The 25,220-nt window shown below is 36.0% G+C and overlaps 1 protein-coding gene across 13 annotated transcripts in view; it reads right to left on the reverse strand.

Annotated features, from left to right (window-relative positions):
- Window positions 1-25,220, reverse strand: part of PTPRK (protein tyrosine phosphatase receptor type K) — a 503,420-nt gene that overhangs the window by 3,340 nt on the left and 474,860 nt on the right. For 7 of the 13 annotated variants that reach the window (XM_023651052.2, XM_023651049.2, XM_070223787.1 and 4 more), the window contains 15 exons: window positions 23,130-23,314; window positions 21,349-21,436; window positions 20,200-20,276; window positions 19,987-20,004; window positions 17,345-17,381; window positions 15,675-15,772; window positions 15,140-15,256; window positions 11,570-11,724; window positions 9,327-9,462; window positions 8,942-9,091; window positions 7,880-8,053; window positions 4,808-4,939; window positions 4,546-4,671; window positions 1,454-1,617; window positions 996-1,131 (listed from right to left, as the gene is read on the reverse strand). In XM_023651052.2, coding sequence (XP_023506820.1) covers window positions 996-1,131; window positions 1,454-1,617; window positions 4,546-4,671; window positions 4,808-4,939; window positions 7,880-8,053; window positions 8,942-9,091; window positions 9,327-9,462; window positions 11,570-11,724; window positions 15,140-15,256; window positions 15,675-15,772; window positions 17,345-17,381; window positions 19,987-20,004; window positions 20,200-20,276; window positions 21,349-21,436; window positions 23,130-23,314 — 1,793 coding nt within the window. Of the gene's footprint in view, window positions 1-995; window positions 1,132-1,453; window positions 1,618-4,545; window positions 4,672-4,807; window positions 4,940-7,879; window positions 8,054-8,941; window positions 9,092-9,326; window positions 9,463-11,569; window positions 11,725-15,139; window positions 15,257-15,674; window positions 15,773-17,344; window positions 17,382-19,986; window positions 20,005-20,199; window positions 20,277-21,348; window positions 21,437-23,129; window positions 23,315-24,409; window positions 24,764-25,220 lie in introns of those variants that run through there. The other 6 variants (XM_023651053.2, XM_070223789.1, XM_070223786.1 and 3 more) reach the window with 2 other exon arrangements.

Here is a 25,220-nt window from a genome sequence, read left to right on the forward strand (position 1 = left end):
TCACCACTCTTAAAAGTGAAACAGTATAAATGTAACTCTTTAGATTTTTGTCTCAGGAAGCAATGCAGCTCTTGTGTGAACAATCCATGAGCAGGAAGTGGTGAAAATACTTTAAAGGTTTATTGAATTGCTCATGTTAGTTATCTGATCATCTCGATAAATGTAGGGCAAGCAACAATGATGCCTTGGTTTTTCTGGTTTACTTTCCTGTGAGCACACACTACACAGCTGCTCCTGACCTTATCCCACCATGCACAGATGTGTAAGCCACAGACAACTCTTTTTAGAAGTAAAATATGCTAGAGAAGTTTTTCTTTCTTACTCTGCATACACCTTCACCCGGATGAACTCCCACATACACATCCCTACCTGCTCTTGTTTTTTAAGCTGCGTTCTGATTTTATGAGCCCTGGCAAATTCAAGTAGCATCATACGAACTACACTCTATAATTGGTAAAAGCTGAAAACTGTCAAGGACAACGGTGTAAAAATTTATAAATCAAACAGAAATGAAGAATTATAGATAATGACAAAAATAAATTTCAGTTGCCCTTTAAAATCTTCGGGCGTCTAAAGTGCTGATGCAACCTATGAGTATATCCCTCAGATTAATATTTACCAGTTAACTCAAGATGCTTTAAGAAATAAAAATAAACAAGAATAAAGCCTAGATAGCAGGATTTATTCTTAATATAAAACCATTTACCAAAGTTAACTGCTGCAAATATTTATTGCCTCTAACAGAAAGAAAATCCTATACATTTCCCAAAATTAAGTGAAAACAGTTTTCTTCATCACTAGCAGTTTATGTGATATGTGATTAAGCTCATGTGGGGAGATGGGGATACTCAGCAATTTATCAATTAGGCAAGAAAGTCCCAAAAGACTCACTGACACATCTAATTCTTGATGTGTATATGAAGTCAAATCAATAAGCAGCTATATGAGTGACCAGTCTCTATCCACCCTTCTCCATCTAAAACCCTGTGACTCACCGGGGCTTCCACCATATTGGGCTTGCTGTTCCTTAGTGTCTTGACCGCATGGAACACGTCGACAACGTTTTGTCTTTTCACCATTTCAACAACAATGCCTATGGCACAGAACATGCCGCTTCGCCCACCACCATTTCTGAAAGCAAAGAAATTCGCTTCCATTATCTTCTAAATGTTTTTCCATTTGTGTCTTAATTTTTCTTCATATGTGTGCATGTATGCATACAGGGCAGAGAGGAAGGACACATGAAGATGACGTTAGCTCAGTATTTTATGCCTAGGAATACGCCATGGGCATAGAGGGCCGCGACTTAATGAGACACAAGCTTATTTTAAAATAATATCTACAAAGGTCTGTTAAGACGTGAGTCAGACACTCTTTGGCATAGACAATGGGAAGGCTAATGAGGAAGTGAGCCCCACGTCCCTGCACAGCCAGGCCACGCTGCCGCACTCACAGGCAGTGGATGATCGTCCTGCCTTCCCCTTCCTCGCATTCCTCTTGCCATTTTTCCACCTGCAGGATCAGTTTCAAAAATGACCGTTTGGAGCCGGGCACTTCTCGATGAGAAGCCCACCCTAGATACTGGAACTGCTGCACCATCAGATAACCTTCCTGCGGCTGTTGAGAGAAAAGTATTTTTACGTAAATAAGTTGGGACTAGAATTTTTACTAAAAAGTGCATACTAACCTACACCATGATATAAATGACCTTTACACGAGTCTAGCTGATGTAACTTTGAAATATGTACATACTAGTGCAGAAACATTCTAAGTTACAGAAGCAAGAAACATGAGAATTATCCTTTATGCAAGCTTCTCTCTCATACCCTTATCCAATAATCAATTTGTATGATTATATTAGTTAAATAACTTTCAAATTTGTCTCCTCTTTTCCACTACTGGCACCACTGCACTCCCAATCACAACTTATATAATTACCTCCTAGTTGATCCCGTTCCAAACGGCTCTTACTGCATGCATCAGGATTATTTTGGAATGCAAATAGGATCTTGTCATTTCCCCGCTTTAATGGTTTCCAAATGATCTTAGCATAAAATCCAAATTGCTGCTAAAGCTTAAAACTCCTAACATGATCTGGCTCCGCCTCCTTCTCCAACCATCCCTTTATTCTAACACACTGTTCAAGTTCTAGACACATTGGCCTTTTAATCCATATATCAACTTCATTTCTTGCTTTGGGGACTTTGCACATTTTTCCCTTTTGCTTTGAACATTTCCTTCTTGTTTGCCTTTCTCAATCCCAAAGAGAGTAACCAACTTGTCTTGGGTCTGCTGAGGATTTTTCTGGTCTTCGCACTGAAACTCATATGTCATGGGAAAACTCTCTGTCCTGTGTAAACCAGGATAGTTGGTTATTCCACCCCCCAATAGCTTCTACTGATTTTTCAAATTTTGGCTTAAATATCACTACCTCAAAGAAGTCTTTTCTTTTTTTTTTTTTTTTTTAAAGATTGGCACCTGGGCTAACAACTGTTGCCAATCTTCCTTTTTTTTTTTTTTTTCTGCTTTATCTCCCCAAACCCCCCCTGTACACAGTTGTATGTCTTAGCTGCAGGTCCTTCTAGTTGTAGAATGTGGGACGCTGCCTCAACGTGGCCTGATGAGCGGTGCCATGTCCGTGCCCAGGATCTGAACCCTGGGCCGCTGCAGCGGAGCACGCGAACTTAATCACTCAGCCACGGAGCCAGCCCCAAAGAAGTCATTTCTGATCACCATCACTCAGCTATGTCAGATCACTCAGTCAAACACTCTGTATTCTGTATTTTTTCTCTATAAAATTTCTCATATTTGTGAATAAATGATTATACAATTAGTTTAATCAACTAATTACTCATAACTAACGATTATTTATAAATAATTGATTACACAGTTGTGCTCCCTGATAAAATAAAATTCTTTAAAGACAGGAAATCTCTCTTTTTCCCCTAAACTCTGTGTCACTAGAATCTAGCAAAATACTATCCAGAGAATAGTACTGTTGAATGAATGAGCCCAAAGCTTAAACCCTCAAATGAAAACGTAAGAAAGAATATGCAATACATGAGTAAACCAGACCATAAGGCATCAGATCTGAAGCTCCACATGGTAAGGGCTCATAAATCTTTGGTAGGACAAGGACCTACCTAGTACAACACCCAAACTCTCATTGGTGCATACTAAATGTCTGATGAAGTAAATAACACTAAATAATGAGATTTAGAACAGAAAAAAAGCATGCACTAATAACGACCAGAACACTTAATACAGAGAAACATAAACAAATACGCTGACAAAAAAATGTAGCACAGATTTCAGTTCCTGTTCCCAGAATATTTTTCATACAAAACAGCTCAATTAACATCCAAGTCTTACTTTCTTAGTTTAGCAGCTACAGTTTCTCAGCTAAAATATTACAAGAATCATGTCACAGATGTGCAGACATAATGAGATTCCATTTAAATTAACATCTAAGATATGCATGAATATTATGACACTGAAGTTATCCTTTTTTCTCCACCGAAATGAGCAAGAGAATTGGATATAATTTTATCCTCTGCTTATAGTTATATACATATAGACTTATTAACCAGAAACACATATAGCCATTTTGATATGAGGAACACTGAAACACCACAATCCTAATCACACGCTTAAAATAACACACATACATAGAGCTGCTGCTCTAAAAATCAAAGCAGGCTTTCTCTTTAAGAAAAAAGTCATTACATGGAAGTTACTAATATTTTCTTTTCAAATTCTGCTTCCTATTTGGTTACATAATCTAAACACTTTTTATTAGTATTTTTTGTTTTTGGAAGGAGAGAGACTCCAAGCTTAATTTGTCACTTAGCTCAAAGCGCATGAAAAGTAAGGAAAGGAAGATTCCTGAAGGACACAGTTGCTACTTAGCTCCTGGGGAAAGGCAAAGTGGCAGCAGCACTGGTTCTGTCTACAGATCTGGGCAGAGCCAGATGTTGGGATGTCTAGAAAATGAAATTGTAGGTGGGAGGAGAATCAATGGTGGCTGGAGTTCTCTCTCACACGTAGGACTTGCAATAGTGACATGGAACCCTTCTATAATGGTGGATCTGACATAACCTTTACTCCCGAGGTCAAGCATCTTCTCTGTCATTATTATTATTATTATTATTATATTCTTATTTTTCAATTGCACGCCTTTTCTGGGCTGGATGTCTATACTAATAACACATGCAGTCAACCTTGAGATAAGTCTACATATGATCAGCAGCCAGGTCCAGGCAATCAAACTCAATTGAACCAGTGCATCTGAATCTAGATTTATAGATGGAATATGTTAGTCCAGTAACTGACCAGGAAACCTAGTTTCCAGCACTTCTGCTTGCCTGTTTTTACAATGCAGTTTTGTTCTAGTACTAAGGTATAAGCTGGTTACTAGCTTTGAGATTGATTACATAATGTCTATTAATTCTACTCTCCCTCTTGTCTGAATGGAATTATGCCCCATCATGGTTAGGATCACCTGTTTTGGATCAGCTCAGTTACAACGATTAAACATTAACTTACTCTTGTTAGATTGCATATCCTAAAAATTCGGTTGATCACATCACAGTCCATTGAACAAGACATACATTCCACTTGGATAGGGCCATACCGCAGCATTCCCTCCTCTGGCCAGTACTGAGGGCAGCCCTAGATTACGAACATTTTGAAAGAAAAAGAAAATGAGCATGATTTTTTTCTAAGTAAGTATAAAGCAGATTTAGCATTTTATTACTACTTTATTAAGTTCTGCGTAAGTACACAAAAGCAACCCATAGCCATTAACCTGGGACAAGTCGACTTCATTTAACATCACAATGGAGGTACAGCCATAATCATACACTAATCTCCAGAAGTCTTTCACAGTGTTTGGCAGAGGGTATTGTGTGACGATGAAAGCAGCTGGTTGCCTGTAGCTCTGTGAAGAAACAAGGTAGATGGAGAAACAAAGAACTTAAAATGCATGATCAGTTGTACAAGCAGCTTCAATAAATTTCAGTGTAGGATCAGTAAGACATAATAGCTTCACATGGAGATGGAGCCAGACTGCTGCAGAAGCCATGGAATAACAGATTTGGACCACTGAAATGTGCTGGGACTAGTAATTAGTCAATCTCATGGTAAGACTTCGATGCCTCAATAGCAATTTAAGTCAAGAATTTGTTTTACTTTGTCGAGGAAAGTAAATACAGGATGAATACAAAAGAAGAAACTGAAGAACTTCTTGAGGTTAAGATCCTCCATGAAGTACCTGTTGGGCTGTTTCAGTTTTCTAAAGTTAATTTGCCTGAGAGGTTGAAGGCAAAGTAGGCACAAAATTCCCTGGGGGTAGTGGGTGTGTGTATCTATCTAGCAATCATCTATCGACTGTTATATATATAACTTTTCAGCTCTCCTCCACTCCAAATAAGAAAAACCACACATGCCTCAAACTCATGTGTTTTTACATTATATGGATATCATGAGCACATTCTGCACATCTTGGAGGGAATCCACTTCCCATAGTTTCCTGGGCATTTCTAATGTATATCAATGGTCAGAATGATAGTATCAATCATTTAGGATTTTTCAAGTGCCAAAGAATAAAATCAATGCACTTCTTGGCCTCACTTAAGAGGGAGTGGCTCCTTGTTTGCCAAGCATCCCTTGATTGGGACACACTACATTATCTTTCCAGAAGGAGGGAGTAGTAAAGGCAATGCTCATCTGGCCTGGGCAATCTGTCATTCTGTAGACTGATGATCTACACTAAAATAGGAATATATATTTCTATGTAATAACTTAAACTAAGGGTTTCTAAAAAATAACTTGACAGTTGCCTGAGATAGATTTCCCTAATGTTGATAAACACTGTCAGTGATTTCCTAACTCATTTGTATCACACTACTCTTTAAGTCCTTCAAGTGTCTTAACATCAGTGTAGAAACTGATCCTTGAACTTCATTGATCCTATCACCATTTGGGAGATACTTCTAACCATGGCATTCCACTCTATGGAAGACTGCAGGATAAATCTGAGTAGATGGTGATTCACCTGGTTGCTTCTAAAGGATCTCAAGATCTTACATCTGCAGCTGGAGTGAGTGCTTCCTAAGAAAGGTATGAAGGCTCATGAGAAATATCAGAAGAAAGAAGGAAGCTTTCTTTCAATTAAATGTCTGCTCCATGGACGGTAAGTCAAATGAGGCTAAAAGCTATTTCTCCATTTTTTGAGTCACAGTGGAGGGGAGATGGATGAGGAGATGACATGCGAGAAGACTGAAGATTTCCTATTTTTTTCCTCTCTAAGTACAGGAGCACATCTAAGGCTTTTAAATCATAGAATCCTTGGCCCCTCCTCCAAAATCTTCACGGGCATGGCAAAAGGGTGTATGACAGGAATGGTGGGAGAGAGGGCAGGAGAAGCAGGGAGTGTTGACCAATGAGCCTTGTTCTTGGAAGCCAAACCAAACCTTACTTTTCTGAAGTCCCAACTATACTACTATACAAATCCACAGCACAGTTTCCACTATGAAATATATCTGTGTTGAATCACAGGAATTAAGCAGAGAGGAGGAATAGGCAGAGTACAAAGTTCAGTCTTCATATTAACTAGAAAACCACCTGGAAATTAAGAAAAATTTGACAGAGATGGCAAAGACAAAATTGAAAGGCATCAATATCTTTCCTAATGTTATTATTTTCTCTTTACTTTTTTCACACCTCCTTTATTCACTCCAAATCTAGACTCAGAAGCAAAAAGATTTTGTGTGTTTTCTCTGTATTTAGTATATTTGCCTTTCCAGACAACTAAAATGGGAAGAAATGGTACAATGAGGATCCAATCTGATTTCAGTGGCTATGATTAATGGCTGGGCAAGACTCTCATCATGGCAAAGGTGAGAACTTTTCTCCTGAGCTTGCCTTTAGACTATTCTGCTCTGCAGCACAAAAAAGAGCAAAGTAACTGACTAAAAGATTAGTCTTAGAAGTAGAATGTGGGCTTTTCTAAGCCTCTACTATCAGAAGCTAATTTTGGAAAACACAATAGGAGGAATAACTTAGAAAGCTTCATTATTAGTCACAAAAGAATGAACTCTGACTTCTAATTTCTCCTTGCTATGGTTCCATAGGCTAAAGGCAAAAACTAGAAATGTTTATGAAATAAGGTGATAAACTACTTAAAAGGATTCTGAACCTTGATACCCTTCTTGCTTCTTCCCAAGGTAATCAAAGCAAGGTGGCCAAAGACATAATTTAAAACTCTCTTTCCATGTTGTCCTGTCTACGGGATGCTAACATGCTGAATGCATGCTCTTCTATCTACAGTTTATGAAGTGTGGAGTGGGGCCAGATTGTTCTTTTGTTATGATGGATGCCTTAACATGATATCTTCCATGACTTCCCTAGTTACTTATAAATAGTCTCTGTTAATTGATGGGAAATAAAACAAATAAGCTATAAATTACTGAACATTAAATATCAGAGAGAAAAATTTTGCAAATTAACACAACTTTAGTAGGATGGCATTCTGTGATTTTAAAAATTCATTCCTAACTGTATTCAAAATATGTAAGCATGATTTTCTTTTCTGAAAATAATTAAGATGAAAAATATTACCTGCAGATAGTTCCTGTACAGAATACAGTAAATGACAATCAAACTCCAAGTTTACAATAAAGCCTGAAACTTACGGTTCCTAAGAATCCCTGTAGGGGAAATTCAAAATCATTCTCCAAGAACAAAGGTATTTCAATGAAAGTTTCCAATTTTCCTTTTTAGTTCATTTCAATTTTCTTGAAAATAAAACTAGCCAGTGTTCATCGTATTATGTAGCTTTTTATGACACTTTACACTAACAAAGAGAGCAGTCTCTTACGTCCATAAGAGCAGCATTGATGTAGTTACTACTCTCCCCATCAATTGTAATTAAAAAAGGCAGACATCTGTCAGGTGGCAGCATGTCCATGAAACGGTTCTTGTCATGGTTCCTTGGCAGGCATGCTATACTGCAGTCTTCAGCTTGTAGTCGAGGGGTGACTGAATTCAATGTCTGAAAGGAAAAGGGAACCCAGGTTAAAAGACAGTGACCCATCTGATGGCATAACACAGATCCATCAAGTATTCAGGAGGCCAAGTAGAAAGTGAAGGATTTGTACAGGCAACGGCATTTGCCATGATGACAGGCTGATAGACTTTGTAGTTAAAGCTAATGAAGCCTGAGAAGTGACAAAGAAACAATCTACACATTGTTCAACGTGCTGCTTCTTAAAGGAAAAGGAAAGATAAACACAGTTACCTGCAAAATGCATTGCCCAACCAAAGGAAATAGAATTAGAGCGGCCCATGATGATGCCCTGTCTTCAAAGTTGGGAACTATCCTTTATATCACATTTTGGCATATGCCATAATTGAAGATAGGCTGCGACATGTTGGAAAGAGCACTGGGCAAGAAGCAAAGTGTAGATTTCTAGAGCTACTCTTGACTTCACATTCACATACTTTCAGGGATGTTTTAAGGGCAGTGAAAACATTTGGGGTTATTTAGAGACAAGGTGTAGTACAAACTTCAGCTATTATCATCAATGCGCTTGACTTCACATCATAAGTGACAAGAAACAAGGCCAAAATCCGTAAGACTGCACAAAACAAGTTGTAAATACACACAAATCACCACCAAATTTGACTTTTATGATACCTTTTCTCCATACTGTTCCCTGAGACTGAACTTGTTTGCCCTTCAAGATACAGCAGATATGAGCTCATTAATACAAAAGTGATTCCAGAATATGTATAATGAAAGAGACAGGTATCGCATTATACTTAAAATAGGGTCAAATATTATAAATTTGACTTGAAAGACCTTCCTTAGAAGAATTAATAATGCCCAGAACACATGTAACGAATTGCTCATAAAAGAGGCTCTAGAAATAGTAAATACCTGGAATTCATCTTTGAGATGTGAAGAGTTAGTCTGGGAGTCTATTCGAATCATATCAAAATATGCAGCTTTAAATTCACAGACAGGTATGGCAGTTTCTCCACACAAGCAGGCTTCTAAAATGGCATCATGGATAAAAATGTACTGTTCCTATCAAAAGAAAGAAAAAAAAAATTCGTATTATTTTAATAAAAATTTTCTGACATCAAAGGTGGAGAATACAAATAATTCTCTCTATATGGAAATGTTAATAAAATATCAATATTTTTCTATACGACTTGATGAGCTAATATTGACTTATGTGAAAAACATTTTCTGTTTAGTTTGACAAATGTTGGAGGGCAAAAAAAAAAGGCCACTAGTGATAAATCAACAATCAACATACCTCTGTCTGAACCATATTGATACGACGAGATCTTAAGGCTTTGACACAGTTGTAGATGTCAACAACACCCTCTCTTTCAGCCATGTCCAGCATAATGTCAATCACAATGTAACAGCCAGTTCGTCCAGCACCAGCGCTGAAAAAAATTAAACAAATCTGAAGAATTGCAGGAAGCACGTCTATGCAACCTAAATAAGATCCTTTCGACTTTCAGACAGGTGAATCAAATTGATTTAACAAAGTACAAGACAACATTTGTACATACTGTGCAAACACTTACCAGTGTACAAATAACTTCAGGTAGAGTATCTGCTTTGCTATCAAGTGAAGATTGGAACAAGAGTTCCAAATTAAAAGATATAAACTTTGTAAATTAAATTGTGTTTTGAAAATACTGTATATACGTTGTTCATGTTCCATAGCTTGCTTACACAGTCTTCATTTTATGTAAATCAAATACACAGAATTTCAAGCTCACAGAACTGATCAAAGGGTGGATTCATGCTTTAAAATTTAACCTCAAATTGAAAGGCTCTTATACTCATGTAGTTGTGGGTCCTCTGGCAAACTGCAAGAATGCTGGCTCAACATCTTAAACAGACTTTTGTAAATACCAAGGTAAAAGAAAATTAATTCCAAAACCTTTAAATGGAAAATCTGAGGAGTCACACGTCAGGGGAAGTGCTAATGGTGAGGGTGGGGAAGAAAATGGTGGTTATCAATGGGGAGGAGACCAATAGTAGAAAGAACATATGAATAGCAAGCTGAAGAAAAAAATGAAAATGAATTGTTAGGTACAGAATGTAATTCTTAACAGGTCACAAAGATAGCCACTATTTTACTGTATTTAATTCAGTAACTGAATCATAATACACCGTTGATTATTTCACCCCTTGGGAATGTTTCTCCAATTTTATAATAGAAGTCAATGGACCAAACAAGATATAGCTGGGATTTCTGGGGGGGAGTTCACTTTGTAGTCAGCTTCTTCTTTTCCATAAATTCAGAGATACCTGAGTGTAAGTGGAAAATGACACCTGTGTTTCAAGAGAGTATCTGAGAATCTCGGAGCACCTCTGAAGCAAGCATTTCATAGGGAAGTAAACCTCTATGATAAGTCAAGACATCCCTGAACTGAAAACTTGTTTATCTCATTTTCTAATTGCACAGATGGGCTATTAACATTTCTTTGTTGTTCAGATATGGTCACTTCTCTTAAACCCACTGTTCTTTAAGAAATTTAAGTAAAAGATATTGTAGCTATCTCTATTTCTTTGTTTTGCCTACCATCTTCTCAATCACTGTTCCCAGGGTTTAAGACAGGAAAGTAATTGAAAAGTACATCAGATTTCTTGAGAAGGATCGAATTGAAGATCTTTTTTAAGGTACACAGTATCTGATCCTTACGGGATGCCTTACTTCTATTTCATTCTCTGAGGTTTTTTTCCCCCATTTTGTACATGGTCATTTAAATAGTGAATAGGTTGAATTTTCAGGAAGAAAAAAATACTTAAGTACAGTCTATTATATAGCTTGGAGGGGACAATATCTGAGAATGGTATGCAGCAGTGAGGAAAAGCTTTTCAGATTCAGTACATATTGTTTCTGTTCACATCTCAAAATCAGACCATGTAATTTGCCTTTAGCGTGTCTGAATGCTTGTTTTAAGAGAAGTTTCTAATCAGAAGAAAGTCTAATATAATGTTCATGTTTTTCTGGCATATATTTGCTGGATCTCACTGATGTAGTTTTCAAGGTCCACTGATGGATGGATGTTTTTAAAAAAGTTCTTAAATAGCTGTTTTACAGTGTAAATTCTTGCAATTTAGGCCATTTAGTAACTCTGTATGTCTCAAATTTAGTTTTAAAAGCTGGGACTCAATTGGAAATTTACTAAATTGGTAAGAAATCTTTATTTTAACATACCATTCCATACAATATGGGATTTGCAAAAGTGATAAAAAACAAAACACAGATGTTGACACTAAAACACTAGTGTCTAGTGACTAGTGTCTAGACACTAGAGTTTCTCTGCCACACATTAGGATGAATACATTTATTTAAGTTTCTATTTTATAGCCTCCTTACAGCTAACTTTTATTTTATTGCTGTTTTACCTTATCTGTAATACATGCAAGCTGGAACCTTGTAAGCATGTGTTAGTTTTTGTGCTTAAAAGCCTTGTCTTGATACTTTTAGAAAGCTGGCTGCAGAGAGTCAACACCATTTGGACCACCACTCACCTGCAATGCACAACGATGGGGCCAGCACTGGGAGGGTTGGAGAACTTGACTCGCCGGATAAAGGAAAGAAGCCCTGTGGCATGGTATGGCACTCCATGGTCAGGCCAGCCGGTGAAGTGGAACTGTTTCACTTCACGGATCTCATTGTACCCCCTCTGTGTAAACAGGGTTTCCAAAGAACCACAATAAAACCGTTACACACAATCATGGGTACTAGACTTGCCTGGCAATGAAAAAAATGAAAAATCGACCAAGATCATGCTTTTTCTGAAAAAGGATCCTGGCCTGACCTGGCCTAGGAGCTTACCGTTATTGTCAGAGAACTGGCAAAGAAAGAAACTTAGAAGCCTTGCTCAGTTCTGTAAGTCTGGATAAATTTTATGTGCTTTGACAGTTTGTTCCTTACTGGGAATGACAACACATAAAATTATTAGGGGAAAAGGAAGAAATGGGAAAGCTCAAATGCTGCCCTACTGACCCAATGCACTGAGTTCTCCAGTGGCATACAGAAGCAACTTTCTAGCTTCTCATCTCACAAAGAGATTTCAGTTCCTTGCTCACCCATGTTGAAAATGGTTTTGAAACACAGCTTGTAGGGATTTTCCAGGACACTGCTACTCCAGATTGGTTTGTAACAATATACAGACAGCTAAACTGTTCTTTGGGCAAACTATTTTTCTTAACTCTGAAATAATTCAGCACACAGAGCATTATTTATAGTATCAGAAATACAAAATGAAAGAGGCGAAGCATCCATTATTGTGACCCTCTCCTATTGAGTTACTTAAAGAGAACTCTTTAAATGCACATTTCAAAGCTTTTTCCTTTCTTTTTGTTAAAGAAGCCTGTGGATTGTGGTAGCACAGCTTGGAGAGCACAGATGAAATGCTACAGAATTTATTTTGAAGAATCCATATTTGTAGCAAAAAGAACCCTCCACTATAATCTATATGATTCCAACTCTATGGTGAGCTATCTGTGAAATCTCAATCTCACCTGCTCAATCAGGAAAGGCAGAAAAATCGTATGGAATGAACCAAATTGAGAAAGTTACACTTTAGATTCTATCCTATATGGACCAATATCACCAAAACCTTGGAAGCCACTGATCATATCTTATTACTCATTTTAGTTCCAGGTCCTAGCACAGTACTCTACACAAAGCAGGGCTCAACAAATAATTATAACAGTGACAATGATAAACATCATCATGGAATCACATAAAAGGAAAAGTCACTTTTTATTTTACCAGTTTTCAAGTCAACTCTAGTGAGGAAGGTCATAAATTGTTCTAAGACCTGATTTTAGACATTATTTCACTTCCTTTACACTAATCCTTTTACTGGAGCTGCTCTGAGAGCCTTGCTCTTTTTAGTAAATTCTAATATCTGGCAGCACATGTTCCCTTATCATTCTTCCTATTTAAATTTTCCTGAGTAATTTTCAAATATGCGGTTTTTCAAAAAAAAAAAAAAAAAAAATCATTCTTTGGGGCTGGCCAAGCAGCATAGTGGTTAAGTTCACATGCTCTGCTTTGGCAGCCCAAGGTTTGCAGGTTTGGATCCCGGGCACGGACATACACACCACTCATCAAGCCAAGCTGTGGCAGTGGGTCCCACATACAAAATAGAGGAAGACAGGCACAGATGTTAGTTCAAGGCCACTCGTCCTGAAGCAAAAAAAGAGGAAGACTGGCTACAGATGTTAGCTCAGGGTCAATCTTCCTCACCAAAAAAAACAAAACAAAACCCCAAAAAACCCCCATGACACTCTTCTCCAGTTCTAAATAACAAGAAAACAAGTTAAAAACCCAATCATGTTCCATTTAACATTGCATTAATCCATAAAGTAGTATTAATATCAAGTATTCCCATTCCGGGGCACAGCACATGTCTCCATTTATTCACATCTTATCTTATGTCCTTTGATACACTTATTGTGGTTTTATTCACTTAGGACTTGTATCTTTCTTGTTAAGTAGATTCCAAGATACTTCAGAATTTTTATTATTGTTACAGAGAATTTTAAATGTCTACTTCTGTTTATTGCTAACATAAAGAAAAGCTATGATTTATGAATATTTATCTTGAATTAGTCACTTAAATAAATGATTATTAGTTCCATTTAAAAAATACTATCTCTAGTTTTCTTGGTATAAGTCATTTCATCTTAAAATAATTTTGTCTTTGCTGATAGTTATGTAATTTTTTCCTTTTGTTGTCTTATTCATTTGATAGAGTTTCCAAAAATGTTGAATACGAGTGAGAATGATTATCCACATCGCATTCCGACTGTAACAGCACGCCTTTTGGTTTTCACTCCTTAACATGTGCACATTCCAACTGTAACAGCACGCCTTTTGGTTTTCGCTCCTTAACATGTGTGCTATACTAGCTATTGTTGAATCTCCTTTGTCATGTTTAGGGAGTCTCCTTATTTCCCTAATATAATTAGAGTATTACTATAAATGTCATTTAAATAAAATTAAGTGCACTACAATATCTATTAATAAAATATATGGTTTTGCTCCTTTAATGTACTGACATAATGAAATATCCTGCCAGATTTGCTACCACAGTTCTAATATTCATACATTCTTAAAAAAACAATTACTATAGATCATGTGATGTTTTCTTAATTCACTGCTAGGCTCACATTTTCAATCTTTTATTTTGAAATGTTTTCAAGCATTTTCTTGAATGCAGTTGGTCTATAATGTGTGTGTGTGCACACTTGATTAAGTGAGAGACGGGGTGGAGGGAGAAAATTCAAAAAAATGGGAGACACAGAGAGAAGAGCTTGAGAGAGTGCTATCCTTATCTGGTTCTGTTATTACAGTTAGGCTAACTTTTAAAATGTATTTCATTGGTTTTCACGGTTTTCTATGGCCTACATAGTTTGACTAACATAGGCTTTAGCCATTCCTTAAAGGTTAGAGAAACCTCAACTATAAAACCATAGTGCAATTTTAATGGTAAATTTTAACATTCTATTTTCTTCTATCATCTGTTCAGATTTCTAACTCTCCTTGGGTCAAATTTTGAGAATTATTATTTGTTAGAATATGAGTGTATTTTGACTAAAATCTACATCTCCAAATTTACACACAATCTTTTTATAACTTTCCCAATAGCAAGTATAACTGTAGTTACATCCCTGTTGTGTTTTCTAATATTGCATATTTTGTTTTATTGTTCCTCATTTAGAACTGGCAGTGGTTTAGTTATTTTATTGATCTTTTCAAGGAACTAGCTTTTTGATCTAATTTATTCTTTTTTATTTGTTTCTATTTTCTATTTAATTTTTCTTTTCTACTAATTTTTCTCTGATTTTCTAGTTTTATGATTTTTACATGATTCTAGACTGTCTTTCAAAATAGAAATTATTTATGGATTTAATATGTGTCCCAAGGTTTAGAAACATGCCTGGCACATGGTATACTCTCAAATAAATATTTGTGGAATGCATGAATGGATTTTATAGCATCATCAAAACAAACTTTGACAAGGACTTTAAGAGAAAAAACACTTTCAATACACATATTTTTAAACAGAACTTTAAGGTACTTACCCTTTCCAGGGTGAATGTCCTAACGACATATTCAGCGAGTGGTTCCATTTCTACACAAGTTACTTTGAAGTCACCATAAACTTCAGTATCGTCAGGCCAATACTTATAGCACTTAACCTAAATGACAAAAAGAACATACAGGCGGACGTGAATATAGAATATACCCTAACCAAGATGACCTAATTTCAGTGATAACTCTTCAAGTCACAGTTAAAATACAGCTAAAAAAAATCTATAAATGAGAAAAAAGAATCTGTTACATGATAAATAGAAAAATTTTGTATTCTCCCATAAAAATATATAAGCCTGATAATGTAAGTAGATTCTAGTATAAAATCAAAGGTTAGTTTATCACTCAACAAGAAATCAAATAATTTCTCAATCATTGAAAGTCTACGTGGGAGCACTCATTTGAAATGCTATGCCTATGAATTTTATTTAAAGAATTAAATGATATTCTATTTTAAGCATGTTATATTTTGCTACTCAACTTACACTCATGTTTTATGACAAAAAGAGTCTTTTTTTCTCTTACCCGGCCAACCTCAACTAAATTTGTAACCATCACAATGCAGGCAGACTGTTCTTGCCAGATCATTCTCCAGAAATCATATACTGTTTCATGAACTGGGCCTATGAAGAAATTAATTTGAATATTATATAATCAGATAAATTTTGTTGTTTGAAGAAGTAAGTAGTAAGAAGCATAGAAAAGAGTGAAAGCAGAGTAAACTAAATAAACCAAAAAAGAAAATTAAATGTCTAACACAAAATGTCACTGAAAATGCTTGAATTCAGTTCATATCTAAATAAATTTACACTATAGGAAGAACTATAGGTATATACAAATTTTGGGGTTTTTTTTTTCAATTTGCTGTCTATACTTCCCAATTCAAAAGGAAGTACCACTAGTTTCTAAGGTATTTATATCTGTCACTGAGTTAGTTTAATGCATCTTATATATATATATAAGATACAGATATATGTGAAAAATAGGGAGTCTTTCTTTTTTGGAGGATTAGCCCTGAGCTAACTGCTGCCAATCCTCCTCTTTTTGTTAAGGAAGACTGGCCCTGAGCTAACATCCGTGCCCATCTTCCTCTACTTTATATGTGGGACACCTGCCACAGTGTGGCGTGCCAAGCGGTGCCATGTCTGTACCCGGGATCCGAACTGGCGAACCCAAGGCCGCTGAAGCAGAACGTGCATACTTAACCGCTGTGCCACCGGGCTGGCCCCGATAGGAAGTCTTATACTACCATCAACCAAACAGCAATATTACCAATTAAATATACCCACATCATTTACAAACAGTGCATGTTTAGGGGTTAATAAAGAAAAATCTACACATATAAGGACACAGCCTACCCTTACTTTATTATATTATCACCTCCAAATTGCAAAAGCATCCACTGGGTTATACTCAGTACCATAAAAAACCTAGAATATTGTTCACCACGGATGATCTTTCTAAGTTTAAAGAGTTTGCAATTAAACTCAATTAATCCAAAGGTATGTGAAAATGCTTAGAAAATGACCTCTGTCAAAAGAGGAAACAGCTTTTGTTTTACTTTCCTCTTTTATAAAATAGATGGGAGGGGTCTCTTGTGATGGCCAGTGGTCAATTTGGAGCAATAACTAAAGGTGTTTTAGGATACTTCTATTCCTCAGTGTGTCACTGTAACAAGATTTTCCAACTTTCTTATTTTCCAAGAAGAATGAACTTGACTAAGTTCTCTTTAGACCATTATTTGTCTCAGTCTTGACTTGTAAAAAAATTGCTGGAAGACAGTCTCACATCTCATTATAACAATACCGGTCTGGGTACCATTACAGTCTCAGCCGACAGACTACCTTACAAGAAAGCAGGCAACTTACATAAGATGGGACCTCTCTGGCTTTCGTCAAAAATAAGTAATTCCTCTCTCCAGCACGATTGGCTAGTGCTCTGGGCCATCATAACACCAAGAACCAAATCACTTATCAGCAGCTTCTCTTTTACTTTTAATTAAAAAATAATCAAGCTTTAACTTCTATACGTTTTACATAGATAAACAATTTGTATTCTACAAATGAATAACGAGCAACGCTACTCAGAGGAGCTGATCTTTCTTTCAGTGAGGTCAGATAAAATTGTAAAAAACACCATATGGATGAATAAGCAAGTCTGATTGCTCAATATTGTTTAAAAAGGTGAAGTTTTACCTTGAGTTGCAATGTAGTGGCTTGGTCTCTGGTAGCCCTAAAATAGGACAACAGATTGGTTATCATTTTACATCAGTATCAGAAAGAAATGAATGAAGGCATAAAAAGATGAAGACAACCACCTGTTAAGATTAAGTTATAGTAAAAAGTCCAGAAATGAGTAGTGAACTCATAGTTCACTTCTCAAACCTAAGTTATCTGAAAGGTAAACATAAAACAAAAATTAAATATTTTAAGGGCTCTGATTACAATATATATTGCATAATTGAGTTTTGTTTGCTAGGGAATAACCTCATAGATTTTGTTTGGTTTCACTAACATGTTTATGCCTTCATGTTAATCTTTAGTCATTCATTCCTGGCAAAATTGTGTTCAAAAATATTAATTCTCATTTTATCATCCAAAAGTACAACACACTGCATTACAAATGGACAACGACATATTAGAACCATAAAAAAATAACAGAACATTCCAATGTTAGAGCTGGACAATGCATGTGTGCATGAAGTCAAAGTCCTGCCGAGATATTTTAGAGAATATTCTCCTACTATAATATGTTCAGGAATCTGTCAAAACTATTTTGCGTGCGCTGATAATTTACACACACATAATTATAGGTACACACATATATAGGGAAAGAAGAGTTTTATAAAATGCCTCTTATCCTGAACAAAAAGTTTAGAACTTTTTCTCTCTTTTTTTAGTGTGCCAAGAGTTCTATGTGGTTCAACATTTAATATAGTTTCAATAAAGAGATTATTCCTGATAAGCTGTTAGTTGCTCTCAATTGGTTTGAATTCCAACAGATCATAAATAGCAAAAATGTTAATGGTCTAATAGGGTTAAGCTTTGAATTTGCTTCGTATTTATCAAAGTGCTTTAGTAAAAGCCTGTGGTACAATTTGTCCACGTTCTGGTGCAGGCAACTCAATAGACATATACGCATGTAAACTGAGATCCGCAATCTAAACTTAATAGGTTGAGGATTACAATGCTGCCAATTTGGAAGCTTTCCATTTCTTAATATACCAACATAGCACAATGTTTTATGAAGAAATCTTTTCTAAGCTTTATAAGCATTTCATCTCCTGTTCTTCATGAAAAATTTACCAATTGCAGAAGATGTCTTCTAAGTATAATAAACTAACGGGAGAGGGAAAACTATGAAATTGTTAGTAATTAGCCAAAACACACCGGGGTCTTAACAGGAAGACTGGATAGCGACACAGTCTTATTTAGAACACAGCCTCAGCGTAGGAACCGTAACGTAGTATTATTACAGGGCTCCAGTGTGTATGTTTTGGCAGGAAACCAAGGTTCAACTAAACAAGTAAGAACAAGTGCAAATTTATCAGATAATTGTTGGTTATTTTATTCTAAAGAGTAGACCATTAGCTTAGTTTTCCATATTGAGATGTCTGATAAATTTAAAATACTGAATGAGAGTAAAACGATGATCAGAAATTTAACCAATATACTCAGAGTCTACACTTAATAATATTCATTAATTCAAATATATAAATGAAGACAACTCACTAAATAACTGTAAACCATGAACTTAATAAATGTGATGAAAGTTATTTCCCTGTTTACGGAAATTGGAAAAAGTTGGGTCCTAGTTTTCATGTTTGATATATATAAATGTCTACATATATGCTGCAATTTTTGATGCTTCTACCATTTACCTTACAATTAATGCATATTTTGAATTGATAAATTTTAGCACACCTAGGTTTGAATTATTAAAAAAATATGGCTGATGTTTAATGAGTGCTTAATATGTGCTAGGCATTGTGCTAAATGCTCAACATGCATTATTTTATTTAATTCTCACAACAAAGTTATGAGGTTAGTACTATTATTATTATTATCCCCCTGTAAAGATGAGGAAATTGAGGCACAGAGAGATGAAGTAACATTCCCAAGATTTCCAGTGTGATTTTCAACCAGAAAGTATGAACAAAGAGCCTGTCCTTCTTATATGTATACATAACATATTGCCTCCTTAACAATATTTTATCTTCTATCTGATAATAACTTTCCATTAAATAAAGAATCTACATGTAGATATGTTTGTAACCAAAATTTAATAGTTGAGTATATGATTAAAAAAACCAAACTTTTTGATTTGTATGATTCGATATATATGTGTGATATGTGTATTTTACAAATGCAAGTTAGTAATTATTTTGCCTAAGTAATTTTAATACTTTACAAACCAATACCACACACCACAAAATAGTCTCTCCACCCATTTTTAACATCAGAAGTGAAAGGTAAAAAGTAAAATTTCAGAAACACTAATACACATCATACTATCCAGCTTCTCACATGTGTTTGGGGAAGGGTAAGAATAAAAGCCAGAAACAGAAATCATCAACAAATAAAACTCGAGTACATAAGAACTTGTCAAAAGCTAAAAATGGTCCTGTCTGTCTCAACATAGAAAAGGAAGGAAGTAAAAGAGATCTTTACACATGTAAAGGAGTTACGAAAAAATGAACATAGATGTACTGCATGAGACTAGTTAGGTGAAGCATGCAGAGATAACTAGTAGTAAGCATTAGTAATAACTGTAATTAAGACTAGTTACAATAAATATTTATAATAGGGTGCTGTTATTTACATATAGTGGTACTTACATCCCTGTACAGCCAAATCTACAGCCCAAACCAAAGTCAGGTGTGAAAGAAAGCACAACAACGTCAGTAAGTACTAGGACGTAGAACAAGGAAAAGTGTACAGTTTGTTCTTTATTTTAAAAAACTAGCAATTACTTTATAGGTAATAACAAGCAAAAAGATTCGCATGTATAAGCCAACAAATTGGACTTACTGAACTATCAAGATACTTACATCTATATAGTTGGCATTAATGTAATCTGAAGAAGGATCATCCTCAACAGGTTGCAAAATTACTCTGGAGTGATCATCTAAAATTTTTAAATAATAAAATAAAAGCTATTAAATATCCCCCCTGATGACACTTAGAGACTTAAAATAATTCAATGGTTGGTAAGAGCTTATTCATAATATACTATCAAGATTTCCTTAAACATCACTCATTTGAAGAAACGTAAGAACCTTAATGAGCTTATTACTTATTACAATATAATATTCTGTTAATAAAGCTTCAATGACCAGCATCGTCATAGTTAGGAAGCTTTTAGGGGAAATGACAATGTCTGATAAATCATCATTTGAGTCATGGACTTGTCTAAAGAACTGAACTTGCCTTAACTCCTAATTTTGCTTCTTAGGCATGATTTTAAATGGGTGGGATCCTTTTTGCCTGCATTTTACAGCAAAAGAGCCACAGAACTAGGGAGTGAATGTGAAACCTTTCTATTTCCCGAGAGTCAAGGTTAAATTTTAATGAATTCATAAGATACCCTAAAATAATTTAAATTGAGAATAGAGTGTTCTAAGTATATCAGTAGCTAGTGACAAGCTAAACTATGTTACTTTCCTTACTGCTTCCGTGGTTTCATATGATAATCAATTTATTTGTCCCACGTATACATCTTGAAGACTTAATGAGGAGGAAGTCCCTAATGATAAATAACAAGGAGCAACTGGAATTCAGACACTGGCTCCAAGGAAGGAATAAAGTTATGTGAAAAGAAACACACTCCCACCTTGAATACGTTTCCCGGAAGTCTTAGAGCTATTCATCACTGAAAAGATCTTTTTTTTTCATTATCCTGATATTCTCAGCTGTTTAATAATACCCTCATGCATTTATGTGCAAACATAAAATCAAACAGAATTTCATCTCCACAGGGTGAAGAGTCTGAGTCAATTTAATTAATGAGGATGATGACAATTTCAGAGTCACTGCTAATAGCCAATGCTGTTTTAATATTAAATAGATTACTTTATAAAGAGATGTGCCACCATCTGGGATTCTCTTAAGGTTTTAAACCATACAGAGAGGAAGTGCAACTTACTACTTATCTTCTACACACCATACTTACACTCACCAAGAATTGTCTGAGAACTTACATGCTATAATGTTTCCGTATCGGTTTTTCGCTCTGTTTTGATCTTTTTTAGCTACATCCCAAGAGGCTGACTGTCCTTCAAAGAAGCTCTGGAAAAAAAATTAACAAGCAGACTGAATTTAATGCCTTTTCTTGAATCAGCTTTCTCTGTTCTGAAGACCAAAATAGTAAAGCCACTTTCTCAGGGAGGAAGGGAGTCCTCCAGTGGTAAACAATTCCATTTTCAGACCACAGAGCCTGTTTGTTGGACTCCCACTTGTTCGTCTTGGATTGGACTGAGTTCAAGTTAAGGGCAAGAAAACACTTTAAAGAAAAAAAGGACCTTGAAAGTATTTCAAATTTAAGATCACTATAACTTTGTGAGACAGAAGTAGAGAGAGCATCAAAAACTTCAAAACTACTTTTAATGAGTATCTTTCAAACATACTTTCTTTAGCATTTATAACAGGAAAAAGAAAACCTGTTTTCCCCCATAATTACTCATTAAATTGTGTGCAATACATCACATTTCAGTTTCTTTGAAGATCATGAAAAGGACTGAATCTCTATGACAAGGGACCATATGAAAATTAAAAAGAGTCACCATCTCTAAGAATCTTGGAACAGATGAATTTGTTGATTGGCTTAATTACCATATGCAGCAATTTAAAATATGGCTATAGATTTCTTTTTGCAGAAAAACTCAAACTTTGCTCAAGACAGGAAATGGGGTCTTCAAAGAGTCAACGGTCTTTGAAGTGAGGTACACAAGAATACACTTGAAATGAACACAAAGAACCATCTCTGGCAGAATATTATAATTCCTTGCACTATTTTGTTAGCACAGCATAGTGTTTCCGGCATATATCTAAGATCAACTTTCAAAATTCAAAGATGATTTTAGTTATTCCCAAACTAGGGTATGCAAATAATCTATAAATAAAATGTAGAGCTGAGAAGATTCTTCGTGAAGTTGGACATATTTTGAATGGTGTTTCAAAGTAGAGTATTGCTGGATTCTTTCACTTTAAATGTGCCTGTACAGTGGTACACATATGCCGGTGGAGGAGCTTCCTTGTACGCCCCAGACTGGTATTTCTCAGGAAGTGAAGGTTGGCAAAGGAACTTTTTCACTTTTGCTAATGTTATGTTTATTGGGATCGTTAGTTTAAATCACTTCCTCTGTAGTTTAAATCTTGGTATTTTTGCTTGAGTAGGAAGGGGAAATAAGGTCAGAAGAATTTTACACATCCTTCTTTTGGCTTAATGTTGCTTGGATTTGTGGTGTTCTGTTTTCTTCCCAGCCACCCTCAACAAACCATCCACAAAATAAAACAAAGAGTGACCAGCAGTACATTTAGAACACAAAGCTTGACCCCATTTTTCAACAGAGGGTCAACGAGCAAAGTGGCAGCCAAGTACCTACTGCTGAAGTCACTTGAATGATAGAACCTGTTATGATACAACGGGACTCAAGGTATCTCGCCATGGATTTTTGAGTGGGGAAACATAAGGTCTAACAAAGTGATTTTTAAATAACATAGTAAGATAAATTATGGAATCCAACATTTTTTAATTCTTAAAACAAATTTGGACCCAGATATTTCCCTGGGAAGTGCCCTTTTCTTTCACTGTGTCTACCGGCTCTCCCCATATACACACTTGATTGTACACTCATAAACACAAGATTAGAGGGTCTACAGAGTATTCCATTCCTTGTTAGGTTAAAGCGAGGACAAATTGTTAAATTCCACTGAGTATCATGGTTAGAAATAAACTTCAGCATAGTATTGAAACCTTCACCTCATATTCCTCTTTGAACCCATAGCTGTCTGACGTCTTCATGAGATTAATGTGCTGCAGCAAGTCGGCCACCCTGATGGCTGGGTGCAGCTGTCCCGTCTGGTAAGGGGATTCCGTCCCCTCACAGAGGTAGCGAGGTACGTCCAGAAGATGACTGGACTCCGCCGTGGCACTGTGGTTCTCATCTGGCATTTTTCAGATTCCAGAAGATTAAAAAAGAGACAAAGTTATCTTGTTTAATATATATCTATGCAAAAAAGATTTTACGACCTAAAGATCTTTCTGATAACAGGAAGAAGGGCAAGAAATACAGTATAGGTCCAAGGCAGCATCCCCATAGAAACAAAGTCTTTCACTTCAGCTCAAGGTGTGAGGTCAGAGTGCACTAGGTTTACATCAGTAAGATAACAGATGCTGTGAGACAGAGAGAGACATCTGACCCACTTTTAAAAAGTGTAAGTCGGAGATTTTGCTAAGTTCTTGCTTTTCCTTGTATGTGCAGTCACAGCAGTATAGAGTGGGACCAGAAGATCAAGTTGTCAACTGGAGAGGTGTTTTCGTTGTTGATTCAATTGGTCAAACTCCTTCCCACCCATTTCCCAACCTCCCTCATGGACCAGATCTAGGCCACGCATCTGCATAGGGCTGCTCTCCTCACCCGTGTGGCCTTACTGTGACCTACCACCTGGGTTTCTTACCATGATACACTCCAGACTGGGAACTGTGGGCATTCTACAGAATCGCCCCCCGGCGCTGCTCTGTCTGCTAGCCAGGGGACGTGCATTTACACTCAATCTCTGCTGCCTTGGTTTATTATTATTGCTGTTGTTTTTATTGCTAATTTATTTTGACTCTTCTGGCTACTGTGTGAAAGGAACCAGGGTATGTCTCTGGGGTAAAATCCGTAGGTAATTCCTCTGGAATTCTTCCCTGGCTCATCCAGGCTGCGTTACCCAGCTCCTGCTTTCTGTTCCCATGGCCTCCTGTTCTACATGTCATTTCACTGACTCTGGATTTTAATCTTTTGTTTACTGGTCTATTTTCCTCACTAAACTCTGAATGCTTACAGCATACGGAGTCATATTTTTCTTTTTATTCTTAGTGCCTGGCTCAAGGCAGTCACTCAATAAATATTTCAATGAATGAATTAGTTAAAATCAACTGAATTCTCACCACCCACATTTAAGTGTAGGCCCCATCCCGACTGTGTTATTAGCTTAAAATGAAAACAAACTTTTAAGTCTCTTTCTGTCATAAGAAGGAAGAAAAGAACAAGAACATTTTACCTATGAAGAATAAATATTATTTTAATGACCATAGTACTAATCATTACAATGAGAAGAAGCATGCTTATATTTATCACATTTAAACTTACCACTTTAAAAAAAAAACACAAATGTTTTAAGGGATGTTACTTTGAAAAGCATTATACTGCCATATTGGTTAACAGAAGAGAAAATACACTCTGAGGGGAACTTTTGCTTTTAATGATAATGCATACTGTAGAGAACGATATGTAATTAACAGTTAAACATATTTCAAGTGCTGGTACATTTGCCTGTTCTATCACCAACTCTACAGATAGGATATGGCAAAAAATGAATTGTTGTCCCCATGATAAACATTTTTTCTTCCTGGAGAAGGGAAAAAAAAAAAAAAAGAACCCCACAATCAGATTTGCGTGCTTCTATAATTTAGCTTGATTGCATTTACTTTACTTTCTCTTATTAGGCTGAATGCATTTTCCCTTTTTTTGCATTTACTTCTAAAAATATCACACTGAATAAGAAAAAAAAAAAAAAGCCCTCATGGACCCTGCTGTGACCTAACCACCCAACTGAATGTATGCCCTTCACTCAGGTTCTGCCTGCCCTTCTACACACAAACATTTACTAGCAAACATGATGCATGAGAGATTTCTCTTCTTCCTATGAGACTATATTCAACTGATCTACCTTTGCTAAAATATTACAATCAATAAACTGACATAAAGAATATATACATCTCCCCAGCAAAATTAAATTCAGAAGCCACTAGTCTGGGCGCTATCACAGAATACACAGCTTAGGATGAGAAGTGAGAACAGATATT

The sequence above is a fragment of the Equus caballus genome, chromosome 10 (assembly GCF_041296265.1).
Source record: "Equus caballus isolate H_3958 breed thoroughbred chromosome 10, TB-T2T, whole genome shotgun sequence".
Lineage (NCBI taxonomy): Eukaryota > Metazoa > Chordata > Mammalia > Perissodactyla > Equidae > Equus > Equus caballus.